At 38.2% G+C, this 20,634-nt stretch overlaps 2 protein-coding genes across 2 annotated transcripts in view; both read left to right on the forward strand.

Moving 5' to 3' along the window:
* The window catches only part of GUCY1A1 (guanylate cyclase 1 soluble subunit alpha 1), a 36,059-nt gene extending 21,357 nt beyond the window's left edge, over window positions 1–14,702 (forward strand). The window contains exons 3-9 of the mRNA XM_064148700.1: window positions 2,020–2,081; window positions 3,320–3,378; window positions 4,406–5,118; window positions 6,565–7,050; window positions 7,545–7,688; window positions 9,511–9,665; window positions 11,864–14,702. Coding sequence (XP_064004770.1) covers window positions 2,020–2,081; window positions 3,320–3,378; window positions 4,406–5,118; window positions 6,565–7,050; window positions 7,545–7,688; window positions 9,511–9,665; window positions 11,864–12,065 — 1,821 coding nt within the window. The 3' untranslated portion in view covers window positions 12,066–14,702. The remainder of the gene's footprint in view (window positions 1–2,019; window positions 2,082–3,319; window positions 3,379–4,405; window positions 5,119–6,564; window positions 7,051–7,544; window positions 7,689–9,510; window positions 9,666–11,863) is intronic.
* Window positions 14,703–20,016: 5,314 nt separating this feature from the next.
* The window catches only part of GUCY1B1 (guanylate cyclase 1 soluble subunit beta 1), a 38,366-nt gene continuing 37,748 nt past the window's right edge, over window positions 20,017–20,634 (forward strand). The window contains exons 1-2 of the mRNA XM_064148701.1: window positions 20,017–20,118; window positions 20,394–20,467. Of these exons, the coding sequence (XP_064004771.1) occupies window positions 20,116–20,118; window positions 20,394–20,467 (77 nt within the window). The 5' untranslated portion in view covers window positions 20,017–20,115. The remainder of the gene's footprint in view (window positions 20,119–20,393; window positions 20,468–20,634) is intronic.

Raw genomic sequence — 20,634 nt, forward strand, 5'->3', positions numbered from 1 at the left:
ATGTAATTAAGAGAAACTCTTGACTTATTGCCTAATTAGGTAAATTATGTGGTCACCTCATTAATTAACTGAATCCATACTGCTAAGTACATTAGTCGTTATCACTAAGAAATGATAATAGCTGTTTTCATCTGTTATGATGCCTTACTGATTTTAAAATAGCACTGTCTGTATTTACCACAAAGGTATTCTTATGTCTCTCCTCAACTCAACTATATAGTGCATACACTGTTTACTGTCAAGTATAGTGCATAATCTGTTTACTCTCTCTGTAAGAAGAATATGAGAAATGAAGCTCCATAACATTCAACACTTCAGCTTGCCTCAGATTCTGTGGAACATAAGAAAGAAGTGACTGGTATATGTTTGGATTGCCAGTGGCCAACTCTGTGTACTCAATAACATTCTATTACTTGGACATTGAGTGTACCTTACTTGGATGTTCAATGTACCTTAGTAAAAATGCTGCAGTTTTGTAAAATCTATTCACAGACCTTTCTTCATAATTCTTCATCTGTTGCCCTTTAGCTTAAAACTCTACATAATAAGTTTTTATCTCCTTTTTACCTCTGCTGCATTTACACAGAAGAAATTAATCTTTTTAAACTATCTTTAAACATGTAAAGGAAATGACTTTCAACTCAAGAATGAGCTGTCAAAGCAGCCTTTCTGGCATTTTTAGTGAAATGACTTGTATTATTTAAAGAGTACTTTAAATGTATGCAGCTGCCCATTATATAATCATAATTGTCTAGTTCATCAGCTGGGCTTGGTAAGGTCAAGGATATTATGACCATGTGCCTCAGGAGCCACTGGAGTTCAAGGTTGTCACTGCTATTTACAAGTATTTAAGTCATATTCTTTGGAATGTTGTGCATACATAGTAGTCTCTTCTCATTCTGATTTGAGATCAAGACTTCAGTGTCTTTCCAATGCTTGGAAGGGTTGTCCTTGTTTAAAACATATTTTTAATTTCTTAGATAATTTGTAGTGCATTACTTAATCACCAGCCACTAACATTATCTTCTTTCCAACTGTAAACTCCAAGCCAGGAGACAGCATCATGACCCTGATTGATATGTGAGCTCCTTATGAAATAGTGACTGATGCACAGAAGTCTAGGACGTAGTGCACGCAAAATAACTTCTGATTAGAGATCTAATGTAGTATGTGTGACCATTGTATTGGCTTCTTTTGGTTTTTACAGAAATACAGAGAATGTTGTTCAGTGATACATAATGAATTGGATGCTGCTCCACTTTCTGCATCAGTTTTTACAAAGATATAATTTACACTGTGTTTGTATACATGGCAGAATAGTTATTCAGTTTAGTTTTTCTGCTTGGAAAACATCTCCAGAATATACTGCCTTTCTTTTACATGATATTTTCTTTAGGTGTGCAGACTTTTTCCTACTGAAAGCAGAGAAAGTAAAAGATGCAGTAGGAAATGCTGCTTTCTTCAGGGAATAAGAACCAAAAGAAAGCCAGACCACAGCAAGCCTCACAGCCAAAATCCATCATGCAGAATATAACTGATTTTTTCTGTTAGGAGAATATATTTTAAACTGAAAAGATTCCTTTCTTAATTTTGCTTCCATGGTAAGGTGAGGTATTTTGGTGGAGGATATGTAATAACAGAGAGTTGGTTTAGTCAGACATAATTCTTAGTAGCACTGCCTTTGTCACCCTCCGACAACTTGGAGGTAAAGCACATCGCTATATTCAAAATGCACAACCATTGGCACACATGAACTAAGGGACTTAATTATAATGGTACTGGACGTGAAGATACCAACATAAACCAACCCCCAAACACACAAAAGACAAGCTGTTTCTACCAACCCCCAAAGACACAAAAGACAAGCTGTTTCTACCAACCCCAAACACACAAAAGACAAGCTGTTTCTAACAACTGTACCATGCTGAAAAAGTAGTTATTTATTCTATGTATAAAGATGTTATGATTTAAGTTTTCAGCAACAGCATTTTAATCAACAAACATTCTTTTCTTCCCCAGTTTGAAAGGCTAAATCTTGCCCTTCAAAGAACGCTGGCAAAACATAGAATAAAAGATACCAGGTATGTGTAATGGGTTTGCAACTGAATTTACTGCAGGCGAGTGGTGACTGGAAATCAGGACTTGTGGAATCTATTTTAAAGTACCTTATCCAATTACTGTGTAGCATTTCATGTAATGTAAGTTGATAATGATTTCATTTGTTTTAAAATACAAGTATTTAAATCACAAAGTTGGCTCAACAGGAAGATGTAGCCACTTGTGCAGGGAAACAGGCCAGGATTTTGTCTAAAATGCACAAGTGTTTTTGAAGAACTCAGAGATTATTCAGGTGAGATTGTTCAGGCACACGTGAAAAGGTAGATATGGTTATATATGGATCTATCTCAATGATTCTAAGATCCCAGGAAAAGAATTTTAAATGCAAACTATGAGTATTATACAAAGAAATCTGGCTTCTGATACAGTGAACAATCATATGCTACAGATATTAACATACATGCTTTCAATGTATCAGAAGCCAAATTTCTTTGTGTAATACTCATTGTTTTAAAAGAAGTCAGATTGATTTTTAACACTCCTTAATATTAATCCAGTATTAATCATTTGAGCCTTGTAGGGAGTGAGAATTCCTTACCATCTTACACATTGAGGATTATATTTGTTGAAAGCATCTCAAATAGTAAAACTCTCAGTTTAAGTCTCCTTTCAGAAGTGGATAAAAAAATGAAGCTGGAAACTACACTGCTGCTAACCATGAGAAAATATGAGAAAATAATTGCAGTCCTTTAAAGTATACTTAATATTTTCAGAGCACTTTACATGCATTGACTGAAACAAAGATAACTGGTCAGATGTGTTGCATTTGCTGATTGGCTTATTGATACAAATATTGTTAATTATGTGGTGCTTCCTGGAGTTTTAGATTGCAACATCCAAAGTTTTAATAATGCAAATGTAAAACACATGTAAATGTCTGTATCGCTTTTGCATATAAATATGTCTAAGATACACAGAACTCAACCTAAGAGTTTTTAATTGATGACAGTCTACTGCATTTGGCCTTAACTCACAATCCAAGCTCAAGCCACTAAAACTTTAAGCTACCACAAATACACAGGATAACCTCAGATTTTACCAAGATCCCATTTTGAATTAAGTAAAAACTGTGTATTTGATCATCAGAATTTGGCCCATATGCATTAAATACAGGATAGATAACTTCTGTTACTGCTACTTTCTATTTTTACTATTTATCTTAAATTTTCAGGTTTAATTTATATTTTTATGATCTTCACAGAAAAACTGGGGATAGAGAAGATTTTGAAAAAATAATCAGTGATTATGCTAACACAGCAGGTAATGTAAGCTTGCTTAGTAATAGACAAATATGTTAAAAACAGATTATATATGTTATATGTATTTTATATATATATATATATATATATGTAAAAATCTGGTTACTAAGAAATTATTTCCTCCATGTAAGGGCTGCAATGGTGCTGACATCAGAGAGGCTAAACTGTGATCTTTGCAACTAACAGTTCAGAGTGTCAAAATTCGAGCTAAAGAGACTAGATTCTTGAGTCGAAGCTGTCTTAGAATCATCCACCCCTAAGATCCAGCATTTAGAGGGAGCTGTAAGATGCATGCAATAATAAGTTACAGTTTTATATTCATGAATGATTGTTTGATCCTTTTAGTCTTCTGAAGGCTTGCAGTCTGTCGGAAGAGATCAGCTGTAATGTGCAATACAGAACTGTCTGGCCACATCTGTAATAGTTTATTAACATTTCCAGGAACTGAAACATAGTCTTCTGTACACTTAAACTGTTAAAGCTGGTCCTGACACACAGTTGGCCTGTGACAGATAACACGTTTCGAAATCATTCCCAGTAACAACTGGAATATTCTCAACAGTCACTCTGCCTGAAGTTCTCCATTAAATTTACTAGCAGAGATGTGCTGTGCTCTGTACCAGCTGGCCTCAGCACCCCAGAATATTCCTACAGTCATTTAATTTATTGGATCGGGGTAGTACTTTGTATTCTTATTTTAAGTGTTAAAGTTATTGTAATTGAGTTAAATCCCATTTCAAAATGTGCATTCATTCTGTCTACAGCTCTACAGTGAACAGTGACCCTTGGATCTTTCCAAAGCACAACGTATTATCTGCCTGTTTTACAGGTAGCAATAGTATGTCTGGTTACTGTACTGGTTATGTACTGGTTATGCAGGACTCCTACAGGAGAGGTTCCTTTGGTGTCAGGGCTAGATCACGAAAGGATATGGCTAATTTGATTTCATCTAGGGTAAGAAGTAGTGGAACATTTTCTGAAAGTAAGCATGATGAGTGCAGTTCTGACTGAAGTGTGGTTCTGTGCAGGTGTTCCTGTGGAGTCTCTACGGGAATCTCTTGGTGAAGAACTGTTCAAAATATGCTATGAAGAGGATGAACATATATTAGGAGTTATTGGAGGAACCCTTAAGGACTTTTTGAACAGTTTCACTACTCTGCTGAAGCAAAGTGGCCACAGCCAAGAAGCAGCAAAAAAAGACAGACTTGAAGAGGCCTCCATATTATGCCTGGAGAAAGATCAGGACTTCTTAAATGTGTATTATTTCTTTCCTAAGAAAATCACCAGTCTTATTCTGTCTGGTATTATTAAAGCAGCAGCTCATATTTTATATGAAACTGAGGTGGAAGTGATGCTTATGCCTCCTTGTTTCCATAATGACTGCACTGAGTTTGCAAATCAGCCTTATTTGCTGTACTCTATACAAGTCAAAACTGCAAAACCTTCTTTGTCCCCATGTAAACCACAGTCTTCACTTGTGATTCCTGCCTCTGTGTTCTGTAAGACTTTCCCGTTTCATTTTATGTTTGACAAGGATATGTCAGTTCTTCAAATTGGAAATGGGATAAGAAGACTTCTGACCAGAAGAGAATTTCAAGCTAAGTCAAATTTTGAAGAGTATTTTGAAATTCTTACCCCCAAAGTAAGCTGCACTTTTAGTGGAATAATGACAATGCTGAATATGCAGTTTACTGTACGAGTCAGAAGATGGGATAATACAGATATGAAATCATCATCTATGGTAAGAGACTTTTTATAACCATTCTGTGAGGAATTGGTTTTCAGACAGAATTAAAACAGCCACAAAACACGGTGCACTTGGCCTTGTCTACCTGTCAGTATCTAATACATCTGCATAATAATGATTTCTCAAGGGCAATCTAATGCAATTCCAATTCTGAAGCCAATATTCAGTCCAACTCTGCTTTATCTCTTTTACAGAGGTAAAATCTGTTCATTTGATTTTATTAAAAAAAAAAGCTGACATATTGAGATAAACTCAGTAAATTGAGATAAAGCCAATGACATGCCATACTTCTGAGAATAAGGGCATCTTCAGCAGAAGGACAGTGGCAGGGAAATGTTTTACCAAAGTACTCCTCAGTCATCTGGAAGCACAGCTCGAGGATTTGGGGAAAGTAGGCATTTCCTGTGCTTATTCAGCCTTTGGTGTCTTTGGTATTTTGTTACCTTTGCTATTGTGATGTTTTTACCAGATAAAATCATCAGAGGTCCCACTCAGTATCGATTGGTATTTTTGCCAAAGCTGAGTCTGTGGCAAACGACCAGGGAAAGTAAAAAACATTGAATATTCTGCAACTGCTTTTATTCATCACTGGCCCCAGCTGAATGCCAGTTTATATGTAGCTGAGGCACTCCAGGATGAACTACCAGTTTAGATTCAACACTGCAAGGACTCAAATGAAGAGCAGTATTAACGGTTTCACCTAATTACTAAAGTGAGAAAAATGAGCACTGATTAGCTGCTTCAGATCTTTCTCTTCTTTGGACAGCACTTTAATAATTAAAAGGGATAATAGACTCTGCTTTCCTTTTGCATGTATTTATTTAGGCAAAAGTCTATAAGCAGCAGGTTTTTCTTAAAAAAACCCAACTGTTTTCAAAGCAGTGTTAAGCAGCACCTTGCATATTGCTAAATTGAACAAACATGAGACAAAAAACACTTCACACAAGATATTTTGATTCTTTAGATGATTAAATTGGAATATTTCTGCTATTTATGCCTTTGGTCTTAAATTACAGTGCGCATTGAATGTCCTATGATAAAACCAGAGCAGATTTTCTCACTTCATCTTACAAAGAAAGTGGTACAGGAACTAAACACTAGATTTACTAGCAGAAATTCATAGGCCACTGTAGTCAGTAATACTTTAGCAATAGACAAAAATGCACAAAATTATTGGGTTTTTTTTGTTCTTTCCTAAGCTAAAACTGATACTGTTACTCAAACATAATTAGGTTTTTATCCTTAAGGTGTGGTTTAACTTTTGCACCAGAAGGCTTAAGCAAAATAAATTTGTTTGGTGACTCTGTGGTCTAGCACCCTATGCCTTCTCTCAGAAGAAAATGTATGGACTTTGGACCAGTCTGATTTTAACAGATTTCAGCAAAATGTTTTTCCTCCAGAAATTTTTGCTTCTAAGCTTTGTTTATTTAACTGTTTCAGGTAATGGATCTTAAAGGCCAAATGATCTATATTTTTGAATCCAGTGCCATACTATTCTTGGGATCTCCCTGTGTGGATAGACTAGAAGATTTTACTGGACGTGGATTGTACCTCTCAGATATTCCCATTCACAATGCACTGAGAGATGTTGTTCTGATAGGAGAGCAAGCTAGAGCTCAGGATGGACTGAAGAAGAGGTTAGGAAAGCTAAAAGCAACCCTTGAGCAGGCCCATCAAGCACTTGAAGAAGAAAAGAAGAAGACAGTAGATCTTCTGTTTTCAATTTTTCCTGGAGAGGTTGCTCAGCAGCTGTGGCAGGGACAAGTTGTGCAAGCCAAGAAATTTAATAATGTCACAATGCTTTTCTCTGACATCGTTGGATTCACTGCCATCTGTTCCCAGTGCTCACCTATGCAGGTTATCACCATGCTGAATGAGCTTTATACTCGCTTTGATTACCAATGTGGAGAGCTAGATGTCTACAAGGTACACAATTTATTACATTTCTGTGGGGTTCTGGGGCAGGAAATGAAATGAAGACTAAATGGGATAGAAGATAATAGAAGTGAAAAAAAATATTTTGCCCTATATCTTCATTCTAAGGAAGATATATTAAGATAAACAAAAAACCCAAATCGAAACCACAGAAGAAAATCAACCGAGTCAGCCATTCACATAGCCAAGGGGGAAACCCATTAATTTCAATGACAGTGCAATGAATCAGGAATAAATAGGTATTTAATGTAACTACGGGTGCCTGGCAGCAGGCAAGCAAGGGGAAGTATTTTAGCATCATGCCCAGCAATAAACGCCCATGCAGTTTTTCCTTTTGAATGATCCTGCAGGATTTACCCAGCTCTTAAATAATTTAGCATAACATAAGACTGAATCAATATGTAGGCAGAATTCTTACAAAAGCCACGGGCTATTCTTTAATATGTCAAACAGTCTAACAGTAAGGAACAATGTGCTTGTTCTAGGTTGAGACTATTGGAGATGCCTACTGTGTTGCTGGAGGTTTACATAAAGAAAGTGAAACCCATGCTGTTCAAATAGCATTGATGGCTCTGAAGATGATGGAACTGTCAGATGAGGTGGTGACCCCCCATGGAGAGCCTATCAAGGTCATATATTTTACTGTATTTTATGTGGCTAAAGTGGGCATTTTTAAGTTGCTTTTGGGGTTTTTGTCTCAAGGAATTTTCACATCACTGCATTAACTCAGACCTAAGTTGGGGAATCAAGTGTGCATGGCTGGAGAAGCTGGCCTTTTTTTATTCCATGAATGAGAATTTTGTGGAGAGGTAGAGTTGAAACAGAGGTCTGAAAACCAACCCAAAATACTTTAATGCAGTGAAATCAATAGGTGCATGCTGACATGCTGCAGTTTTTATTTCAGCGTCAGTGGCATGGAATATTGCGCTACTATTTTCTAACAAGGAGAATAATCCTCTCCCAAAATTAGATCAAATAAGATCTAAGCCTTTTGAGGTAGCAGGTATATATATGAATCATCAAAGACATACTCTTGAGTGCAGTAATCCACACATCTTTAAAGGATTCTGTAGCAGTTCTTGTTTTACGCCGATACCGAACCACTACCATAAGATAATGGTGTTAATGCTGTCAAAGTAACTGTTAGCTTCAGTGGTAGTTACATCTATAGCTTCCTTTCAATGAGGATGTACATATGTACTGAACTTTTCACATAGGTTTAACTCTCACTGCAGAAAAAATTAAAGAGAAAGGCCTTTGTGCATGACAGATTATGTGCACCCTCTATTAAGTCAAAATGCCCTTCAGTGGTGCCCCATTATTTTTTAATACAATCTCAGTTTACTGTCTTTGATTTATTAATTTTAACATTTTTCTGTTTATTTATTAATTTAGAGAACCTCAGGCTTCTTTGACTTTAGATATTTGTATTCCAAGACAAAGAAAATAGTAATTAGGGGATTACAGGATCCACATCTATCACAGAGAACAGCAGTATTATACTTTAAATAAATGTTGTGCTTTTTGTATTTCACAATATCAAATTAAACTATGCTTAAATAATCTGGAAACATCTTGACAATATTATAACATGTTTATCATTTCCACACGAGTGCTACCTCTACAGTTTTGAATGAGAAATGTTCTAACATATTTTAAGTAATTTTAAAATAGACAAAAACTGTGTAACTACCTACTTGAAGCTTCTTGGAAGAAAAAATAAGTATTTTTAATGAAAGCATGCATCTATTTCAATAAAGTGCTTTATAAAAGCATTGGCTGAGTTGCAAAGCAAGAGATATGTCACACTGTCAGTTTATATACCAGACAACAAAGGCATGACTGCAAATGGCTTACCTTAAATCATACTTGTTTATTGATGTACATATTTCAGCCACCTTTGCTGTGTGAGTGGATTTTGCTTTTGTTGCAGGCTTTTTGACTTTTCTGCTCAAAATTAGAAATTGTGACTGCTTCATGATGTGACTTGCTCTTGATATGTAAAGAATAACATGCCGAGTAGATATGCAGGCCTCCCAATATCATGCCATTATTGTGTCAGAGTGCTATTCTGAAGAAAGCACATCTACAGATTTACAATGCACATAGAAGTGCACATCTAAAAAAATGAAAAAAAGAAATAGGAACATAGCAGCACTACCTAAGGAATGTGAGTTACAAAGAAGAGATATCAAAGTGTTTCATCTGCTTTATACTTTGATTATCAAAGTATTTATAGTAAGGATTACTTACTATGAATGCAAAGCAAGGTAAACTTCAGATGGTTTCCACAAACAGTGGTGGTCAGAATACAAACATTTTAAGGAGATGGTAATAACTCAATTGGTATTAGTTATTAATATTTGTTTTTTAATAAACCATGAATTTCCAAAGCTGAATTTAGCCATTTTATGTTACCTAATAGTGCTGTTTTCTGTCTTTTATTTAAAGATGCGTATTGGCCTTCATTCTGGATCTGTCTTTGCTGGAGTTGTTGGGGTTAAAATGCCTCGTTACTGCCTTTTTGGAAACAATGTAACCCTTGCCAATAAGTTTGAATCTTGCAGCATACCTAGGAAAATAAATGTCAGCCCAACAACTTACAGGTGAGGTGTTTCTTATTTCATATGAAATAATTACTGTAATAGCTCATTATCTTCTTGTTCTTTGTCATGGGTTTTGGTTTTGTGGTTTGGGTTTTTTTTATCTCTGAAGTACTGCTGTGTATTTTCCTTTTTCTCTTTTTATCTGACTGCTCATGAATGCACCATGGTTATTTTTAGTCAGAATGCAGCTAGCACCAGCAATAAAAAGGTGAAATGAAACAGCAGATACTTACTTTTCAGATGCCACATTTAAAATAAATGGAGTGTCTGGGCCAATTGTGCTCCTTATCCTGCAGCTATGTACCTCTTGTTGTTTAGGTTTTTTTTCTTCTCTCATATAGATGGTGTCTTTTTGAGCTATGTGATTTTCAGCGTGAACTGGGTGCCAAACTTGTTACAGGTGCCCTCGAAAATAACAGCATAATGGAAGAACTGTTAAACATTGTCCTATGTATCTTCATTCTCCTTTGGTTAGGAGGTATGAATGAATAGGTTGCAATGAATCAATCATGCCAGGTCTTGATACAGGTCTTTATAGAGGTCTTGATTTCAGCTCATTTTAAAACTTTAGTATGGAATTTAGGCTGTACTATTTATCCACTCCAGATCAGACTATTTTAGTAATGTGTGCTGTGTGATTATGCAGGCAGCTAGCAGGCTGTCCCATGGGAAATGCAGCATCTTTCCTTTTCACTCTGAACCTAATACTCTCCTTGTATTATCTGTTTAATTGTACTTGAAAAACACCTTGCAACATGTTCATGGGCAAGTAAGTATCTTATGGGGGCCAGCTACCTATAGGGACAATAGGTCTCTAAAATAATAATAATAGGGATTTGCTTTGAATTTGATGCTGACAAGAGTCTACATCTGAACTCCAGATCCAGGTCTGAGTTTTGTGCTGCTGAGCTCATAAAGACTACTGTTTCTTCCGGAGTAGCCAAAATTAACTGTATGAACAGTTCGGTATGAACTGCAGGGAGTGACACTAGTGTCTCACAAAGCAATATGACTGGTTGGGTATGATAACCAGAAATACAGCATCACTGTAGCCTGGACAGACAGCTGTTTCTACTCAGCTTGTACCCACTGCTATGTGTCTGATAATGCCTTCTGGCAAGGTTCTGTGTCCAATGTCAGACAGGGTATTTGACATGGGATCCTGACATCCCTGCAGCATTTGCTGTGTGATTTAGAGAGTGCTCAACTTTAGATTACGTCATATAGGTGATATAGATAAAGGTAGCACAGATACTGGGACACACAGTAAACAGTATTTCCAGGCACTCCTAAACAAATAAAGAGATAGCATGGATGAGGCACTTAGTGCCATGGTCTAGTTGATTGGCTAGGGCTGGGTGATAGGTAGGATTGGATGATCTTGGAGGTCTCTTCCAACCTGGTTAATTCTTTGGTTCTATGATTCTAAGACTTGCCTATAACTTATGCAGAAGTGGGTTTCTGCATGGCTGTGTATTCATCTCAGAAGAATATCTGAAATCAGTATATTGTTGAAAAAAGAGTGTCTAGAAAATAAGGATTTGGGTTAAAGGGCAAACTATCATTATGGTTGTGATGTGTTCGATTCTTTTTCCCTTGACTGAATGATCAGTCAATCATCATTCTGTTTGGTGTTTTTTCCTTTTTTTATTGATGCACCAATTCTAAACATATATTGATAAGCTGTACACCTTGCACAGCTCCTGTATACTGCAGTAATTGTTTGGAAGTTTGGATACCAGTCATCATTATTTATCCCTACAGATTAGACCACTGGGTTTAGTGGTTCTTTCTATCTAGTGAAAAGGCAAAATTATTAGAATTGGTAAGATTGGAATAGTTAATAAGCTTCTCTGTATTTCATTAGTTGAAACATTAATTATGGTGTCAGTTTCATGTGCAAATCAGAGCTAGCTTTCAGTACTAAATGATTTGTGAAAATATTTACACAAAGCAGCATCTACATGCACAACACTGACCAGGAAAAAAAAAAGAGAGGCCATACTCCTTTTTGCATTGGTGCATAAGTGAAGAAGTTACCAAGGTTACCAAATAAAGAGTAGTAACATAAGTATTAATTGAGATTCTGCCCTGCTACATTCTGCCCTTCTGTACATGAAGAATTATTGAATGTCTGTGCTTATAGTAACAATTTGTGACTGATTAATTTTTAATCGAATGATTCATTTTTCTTCTAGGTTGTTAAAGGAATATCCAGGTTTTGTGTTCACACCTCGCTCAAGAGAAGAGCTTCCACCAAATTTTCCAAGTGATATCCCTGGAATTTGCTATTTTCTGGATGCTTACGTTCAAGGAACAAACTCACAGACTTGGTTTCAAAAGAGAGATTTGGGAGATGGCAATGCCAATTTTTTGGGTGAGGAAACAGGCATAGACTAACTCATACACTCAAAAGTGTATGGAAAAAAACCTTTAAAATATTTAGATTTTTTGGTATAAATTTTAAAAAATTAAACTATCTGAAACATAAAAGCACTTTAGATTGATAACAATTGAAAGCCAGTATTAAAATTTCAGGAAGTATGTCACTGACTACTTTTTATCTTTCCTTTGCATAAGGAACACAGTCACTAAAATAATGTTGCAACGTCACTGTTGAAAATTCTACTAATAACTGCATTTTTCCTGTGGTAATTTCTAAGTGCTACATAACAACTCTCTCAGTTCTCTCTGTGCTGAGAATTCTAGGTGTTATTATATAAGCAGTGTGTCAGGCAATGTAATGTGCAAGTGATGCAGCCACATGCAGTGTTGTGAGCAGGTGCTTATTGATGACTATTAAAATATTTTCTTAGTGATTCCATCAAAAAATATACACTACTGTCACTGCTGTCACATACTCCTTCTAGTTCATCATTTGGGCCCCGTCCTAGAAGCTGCTGGACGTCTTCTAACACTGACAGCAGTCAATGTGTTGAGGGTGCTCCGCAGCTTTTGGATTGGGCTGCTAATTGTAGCTAATATACATATACATAGCAGGGTTTGCTGCTTACTGTTGAACGTTATTTTGTGTATAAAATGAACATAGATTAAACCACTGTATAAATCACATCCTAAAGTCTCTGTAATCATCAAACAGTATTTTAGCTCTTGGTGTTTTTAAAATACTTTACAAAAATACTATCCACTTGCTATTATGTATTAGAGCAATAAATGTTTTCTTTTTGTTGTCATTTAAATTTGAAATGTTTTGAAAGAAGTGTAATAAAACATGTTTTGGAGTGTTTGCTTAGAAAGGAAATTCCAGTCAGACTGTATAAAATGGAACAGAAGCACACCACTTTAAATCTGTGATCCTTATTCAAGGACAGCAAAATGGGTATGATGCATGACTGGAATGCCTGTGGTGCGCTCACTTTACAGTTGTCAGGGGAATCTGCAGATGAACAGAAATGCTTTAAAACATATGAACACATACATGAAGCATTAATATCACTATACAGTACAAGCTTTTTAGTTGTGGATGGTGGAACATGAATGGAGAACTTTCAGGGGTCTGCCTCTAGAACTGACAGAACAATTAGTTATGAGCACTGAGCTTAGGATTCTGCACAGGAATTTTGCTGTGCTGCATGGTTTGTTTCAAATTGAAGACTAGAGAACTGCACTGCTTACATACATACATACATTTCCAGTTGTATTAAGTGTTGTTACTTGTTCTAACCTTTTTATCTCCTGGATTTTGACATACCAAGCAACCTGAAACAAAGTCAGATTTTGATCTCTGAATATTTACAGGGAGCCATTACATTACACTAAGCTGCCATTCTATTAATTTTCTGAACTTGACTGTTCTTTCTATGATTCTGAAGCTTGATACACTGTTTAATCCTCCTGTTTTGCAATAGAACATGTACCGTTGGAGGACTGAGAAAAATCCATGCAAGGGACTAGCACTAAGAACATCATAAAAGCATATTTAAATTAAGATCTTCTGTAAGCAGCATTTGAGCAAAACTTGAAACATTGAACCTTTTTATTGCCTGAGATCTCCTTATCCATCCATGATGCTTAGAAATATTTTTGTAACGCAAAATGCAACTTGGAAGTCTCTCTGTATATTCTACATATACACACATGCATGCACATACAGTAGCACACACATTTGTAACATCATTTAACAGCAGTGTTTCAAAGAAACAAGAACTATGCAAATCTTGATGACTGATCTTTACAATATTATTTTGATTGGAAAAAATCTGTTCTATTGACATAAATACCCAGAGGCTAATAGCAGTTCCATGTAGGTACTCTTGGATTTAAAAATGTGGGAGTATTTCACTATTGCTGGACCAGATGATGGCCATTCTCAAAGCCAGACTTCACATAAATGTGTAATTCAGTAAGTTGTTCATCATTGGCAGTTTCTGACATCTTCCTAAGTGTATCTCTGCACAATAAAATGTGCCCTAGGCCAAAGATGTTATTTCAGATCAAATTCTTCTTCCAACATTATTTATATTATTCTATTTTTTTTAATGCACCCTAGGCTACATTACCAGCTGGGATAGATTTTCTGTAAAATTCCTTTTTATTTCACTATTTTTTTTTCCTGAAAAGTTCAAAACATTCCTTCAAAAAGTTCAAAACTTCAGCCTTAGTTCAGAGAAGAATGCTAACAAGGTGCTTAATTGTACACATGAAGCAATGTGGTTGAATCTCAGTAACGTAAATAGGATTTAGGCTTGTATTTAAGACAATGATCCAAGAAAGTGCTTGTCCAGACTTCTGCAAAAAGACCCACAACTCTATATTTAGCTTTAAGCATAACTGAAGGATTTATATCTCACTGAAGCTGTTCCTCTGTTTAAGTTTTTTGCTGAATGAATATGTACTTAATAAGGGACAATTACTTTTAACTAATCTTTTCACTTGAATGAAAGCCAATGGGGAAAAAAAAAAAAAGGAGTCAGAAAACCAATAAGGCCATTGTTGAGATAAACGAAATGAAGGCCATTTAGCTGCTGTAGTATCAGGAGATTTTGCAAGGAAATAAACCAATTGTTTTGAAGCTGATGCTTAGTATTGTGATATATTATGAAAGTCTTCGGAGACTGTGCAATGCTACTTATATAAATATAGAAATACCTTAGTATTATGTTCCAAAAGAGTTTTGTTATTACATGAGTTTTTATCTTATTCATTAAGATTCTGTGAGGCTGATTCCTGTTCACATTTACACTGTGATGGAAGACATTTTTAACACAGTGCAGTTTCTTTTGCAAAGATCCTTGGAAATGACCCTTGAAATAAATGAAACATGAGTCCTTTGAATCTTAACATTGATAGTAAAAGCTGTATCTAAAGAATTCAACTAGTTTTATTTCACTCAAGACCCAGTAAGATTTCAGGGAGATGTTGGGAAAAAAATCTCATTGCTGGTGTCAGAGCAAGTGCAATTAGTGTGGAGCTGATGTTTTCTTTCTCTCTGAATTACTGTGTAAAACCAAAGCAAACAAACACTCAAACTGACAAAACAGTGAAGTGTGCACTAAGGCACACTAAAGCCCCAGGACAGATCAACTTTCTTCCTGTGAAATTCTGCAAAAGGAAGAATCCAGACCTCTCCTAAACCCATTTTTTTTCCTCCCATCATTTTCTTCTGCATTGTCTGCAGAAAATCTGATAGTACAGGAGGCAAAGTCTGCGTTTCCAGCTGAAAGACATCAGAATTAAAGGGAATTTCTCTTCAATCTTGGCATCAAGACTCTTTTTCTACCCCACCCATCCTACAACCCAGCAGGCCGTTTTATCTGCTAACCGTTTTTTAATGCCTACTTATTGTTCTGCAAACACAGTGGAAGGGGAGCTTTGTTTCCTGCAAAAGCAGTAATTTTTGGTGGCTCTTTGCCATACAGCACACCAGGGACTGTGCTGCTTTCAAAGTTTATCAGAAGTCAGCCCTGAGAGAAACCAAATTTCACTTTGTGGCTGTTTCTGAAATGAAAAGTAGGACATCCATTTTTTATCTTGGAAGTCTGCAAAATGTGTGCCACAAGAGCCTTCAGACACCTCTAAAACCATCTCTGATGGTATGGCTTCTCGCAGCTTCATAGGAAGGAAAAAATCAGATACAGGAATTTTTAACATTTTTATTTCCTAATTCCCCTGTCCTGCTTGCATGAGTTCATTGGCAGTCCTTTTCTGCAGTGCAAAGGGAGAGAGTAAGTCACTGTCTTACATTACTCAGCATTGCTTTGGTACTGAAGCACAAAGGTGGGAGATAATCAATGGTTCTGGAATGTCTACTGTATCCAGATGCAACAGTTTACATATATGTACTCTCCTGGGCACAAACAGTAGGATCTGAATGTTAAAAATGCAGTTAGGCTGGAAAACAAAGCTGGAGAGCAATAATAAATGGTGAAAGAATCCAAAACAAAGTAAATAACCTTATAAAATTGTGTGTCTCATCTGCTTCAGATTTTTGATGTTGACAGTAAAGTTGAGCCAGGAGTTTCCCAATATAAATGGAAAATAGCACATTGCTTTGCAGCTCCCAGGAGTTTATGAAAATTAACTAGAGTCTTTCCACTGATTGCAGAAGGTGTTAGGGAAGTTTTGGACATACCTCTGCATTGTTTGCTCTGCATTGTGAAATGCAACAGGGCCCACAGAGCTCCTAAAATTAACACAGGTTATGGAATTATAGAACAGCATTGGCATACTGAGCATTGTTTCAGTCTAAAATTATAGTGAAATAGTGTATAGTGGTAGAGTAGATACCATGAATCTTGCTGAAGTAAGCATATTTCTGCACCTGGCAAGCAGTGTTATGACAATCCCAAAAGCCAAGTCTCAGCCCATTATGATTTCAAACAGGTAACTAGAAAACACCCATAATTCAACTTGCTGTCAGTAAAATAATTCCATCTTCAGTAAGTGAAATCCAACAATACCATAAAAGGCAGCTTTTTTATCCAGAATTACAGTCACAATACAAACTGAAAGAGCAAAGTCCAAAGTGGAAAAGCAGAACTTAGTGAAATACTTTCTTTGTTATCTAGTGCTTCTATATTAACACAAACCATACTGAAATGAATGGTGATGCTATTAGCTAGCTAGTAGACATCCTAAAGTTATTGTTTCAGCAATTGCCCTATCATACAGCATAAAAAGTGCAGCATATGCTACTTCCTGCATTCGTGGATCTCAGCAAGACTTCCCCAATGAAGTTTGCATCTTAAATCATGTAAATTGATTATGCCACAACTTTTGAAGTGCAGCAGGTGCTTTCCTCCTGTAAACACTGACTGCAGCTCTTGGCTTTGTAATGGCCAGCGCAGGAAGCTCCTGAGAAATATTTTCATGGGGACACAAAGTGAAGAATTTGCTTTGTAAGCAACCAGCATTCCATCCCATATGCATCTCATTTGTGGCTACTGTCACAGCTACCCTCCCAGTCCTGAATACCAAAAAGCATCTGAGCAGCAGATAATAACCTGTACCTGCTGCATGAGTGACCCCACATGGGAAGGAGTTTGCCTGCTATAGTGAATAAATTGCAGACTTCACAGAAGTGTACCAGATGCAGTCCAGAGGGTTGTGTGATATGCATAATGAATGTTTTGACACTGTTAGGGCTGACACTGTTATTATTATCATCTTAGTCCAATATATACTTTATCTTGTTGACTTAAAGACTCTCCTTCCACTGAAATTAAATCTTGCCTAAGATCTACCTCATAGTCCTGATGGACCAAGCAGCTGGAATGGAGTTTGGTCCCGCTTAGTAAACCACTTCTTTAATATCTTCCAAACTTTTTAAATGAGATCACTATTTTATGAAACTAAATCATTGTCTGCTTTAACTCTTCCTGTGTTATTTTCAGTTTGTGTTTTACAAATCTCATCTTGGATGCTAGAACTTCCCCTTGTATTGCAATAGCTTAATTGCAAGAACAGCTTGCAAATGCAACCTACCAAGCCAGAAACAAATCAAAAGCAAGGGAATGTCACAACTGTCTAAAGCAATTTTGACCTTTGCAGATACCAGCACTTTTGAAAAAGTGTCACTTAGGTACCCAAATTTGCCAGGATAATCTACTCTCTGAAAATCATATCCCAAAAGATTTTTATGTAATCAATCATTTTATGAATGCTAGGGTTTACACCATATACAGACTGGACAAGTGGATTCACCTGAAACTTATGAAGAATGCAGATGTTAACACTGATTCTCAATCCAGTCTTCTTGTTTCTTGCCTGGGATGTGCTATCAGGACCTCCTTGACATTTTGTATACTTAAAATGGGGAGATGTAGGAAAGGGAAGACTGTACATCATTAAATGACAGTGCTCACAGGTGTTAGATCTTCCAGTAGTGTAGATTCACTAGCACCAGTGGGCACACAAAGATTACAAAGGGTGTGTTGCAACATTTTTGTTGTAGAAAATGTTTTCCTGTTCTCCCAAAATTTCCTTCCTAACAAACAGAAAAATGAAACAGTGAGATGATGTACTCAGCCCCCGGTTAATTGATGACAAGCTGACTACTTCTCAGCTACAGGGCAATAGAGCCTTTTGCCTGGTTACGACTGCTTACATCATCTCTGTTGACAGTTTCCTAGAGAGTGAAAAGATTCTTAGAGATTTTCATCTGTTCAGTTTCTGGTTGGTTTTCTACACAGACATCTTAAACTGGTAGTTTGTTTGTTTTATTTCCCCCCCTCCATTCAAAATTAGCATATTATTTCCACACTTGGTGATCCTTTAAAAAAACAAGAGTACTTTAACCCAGTAGATTTGGAATGTGTTAAACTGGCTAGATTTCTTTGCTATGCCTATGTGCATAAAATCAAAGCAGGGCTTCCCTCTACTGTTCTTGGAAAGCCTACTGAGATGACTTTGCCAAATTTCCAATGGCTATCCACCTAGAAATTGTCTTCTCATTTACTACACATTTTTACAGATCTTAACACAGATTCAAAAGTTTGCCAAGTAATAGATGAGATTTCCAAAGATGTTGTAACTTTCACGCAAGTTCCAACATGCTACATCTTTGCTTTTTGAAAACAATTTTCATGACGTACACGAACAGTTCAAATTTTAGAGTTATTTTGCACATGCTAAGATCTGAGTTTTTGCAACTTTACTTACATCTAGAATCCATCTGGATTGATTACCATCTGTGGCTCTACTGACTTCATGGAGCAAGGTGTCTAGCCAAGACAGCTGCAACAGTAGGAGCACATAAAGTATTCATCCCATAATCTTCCTGGATAATCCTCCTATCTTTTGAAGATACCTTTATTCTTTTAAAGAAAACAAATAATAAATCGTCTTCTTGGGATTTTTATTTCATACACCAAACCCAGGTCTTCAGCTGCTACAAAGGGCTCTGAACTGAATGGGGTTTTTTTACGCACGGCTCTCTTTCTTTTGTGGCATGTACCTGATAACACACGGTGACAGCGTGCCGTTTCTGAACTGTCTCTGGCATGTCGTCCTCTGCTCACAAACTCCTGTTGTAAGGATCACACCTTACTCGGAGAACCCTTTGAGAATCCACACTTAGTGGAGGTTAGTGACACGATGCAGTCTCTATTCACATTGCCTTTATTCACATGGACAAGGACTCCACACGCGAAAAAGAAAGCTCAGTTAAGTGGATTCTTTATTAGGCTTTTAACTTCACTAAGCTTTGAAAAACAGAAGTACAGGAGCATAAATGTCTGCAGCCATTTTGCCCCTCAAACTCTTCACTTTATAGGGAGCATTATCTTCCTGAAAGACAAGTGGTTGCATTCGGTGTTAAGCAACCGAGGATGTATTCCTGTTTCTGCGAGGGCAATCGCAGCCAGGGCCACTGTCACCAGCGCCACTGTCACCAGTGCCCTGCGCGCACACACTCAAACCGCTAGGAACCTGCCCGGCTTTTCGATCTATGATCTGGCTCAGTGTCAGGCGAGTGTCAACGACTCTAGCTAGAGTCTGGAGACGAAGATTTGGAAAACCTTCTTTCTTGCCTAGGAAACTGCGCGACGAACGTCCCAAGTGCTCCCTGCTGAGGCGAGCGTGGGGGTGAATGAAAGCGAGTGATGTGGGCATCTCCCAGGCCTGCCCCTTTCTCTCTCTCTCCTACATGTGGCCTGGGGCGACAGCAAACACCGCAAACTGCAGCACCTGAGGAGGAGTAAGAGGCTGAGCCACAGGCCCGCATGCAGCCTCCAGCCCAGCCAGCTCCCCTACTCCCACCGCTCCCACGCACTCAGCCTCCTCGCACTGTCGCGTCCCCTGACACTCGTAGTCCCGCCTCCGCCTATGATTGCACGACAGCACAGAAGCCGCGCCTGCCATTGGGTGTCAGCGTAGCGGCCGCGCTCGCCATTGGCTATCGGCGGGTGCCACTCGGGGCGGTGGCGGCCAAGGAGGCGGTGAGGCGATCGGAGCCGGTCTTCTGCTGCGCGGCGGTGGCGGCGGCGACACCATGGTGAGCTCCGCCGGACAGCCTTCTCTGCCCGGGGGACCGAGGCTGACGGAGGATGTCTGGTCTGGCCGGGCCCACGGTGGGAGGGAAGAGGCTTGGAAAGAGCGATCCGAGAGGGAAGCCGTCCTTAGCCCTTTGTTTTGGGGGGACATGGTGGTGCTGGTGGTGGTCGGGAGGGTGCCCGGCACGGGATGGGATGGGATGGGATGCTGCGGGCCGGTTGAAGGGGCTCCCTCTCCCAGTGCCTGACCGTGCCGCCGCCTCGCTCTGCTCCGCAGTACGGCTTCGTCAATCACGCCTTGGAGCTGCTCGTCATCCGCAACTACGGCCCCGCCGTCTGGGAGGACATCAAGTAAGTGCGTGTGTGTGCGTCTGCGTGGCCCTCCGCCCCGTCACGGGGGCCGGGCCGGGGGTTGGAGCCGCTGCCTGCCCGGCTGGTACGGGGCAGTGCGGCCAGGGCCCGGCGTAGCCGCGACTGCTGCTCGTGTCGCGCACCGGTACCAGCAGGCCCACGCAAAC

This window comes from Pogoniulus pusillus, chromosome 9, assembly GCF_015220805.1.
Source record: "Pogoniulus pusillus isolate bPogPus1 chromosome 9, bPogPus1.pri, whole genome shotgun sequence".
Classification (NCBI taxonomy): domain Eukaryota; kingdom Metazoa; phylum Chordata; class Aves; order Piciformes; family Lybiidae; genus Pogoniulus; species Pogoniulus pusillus.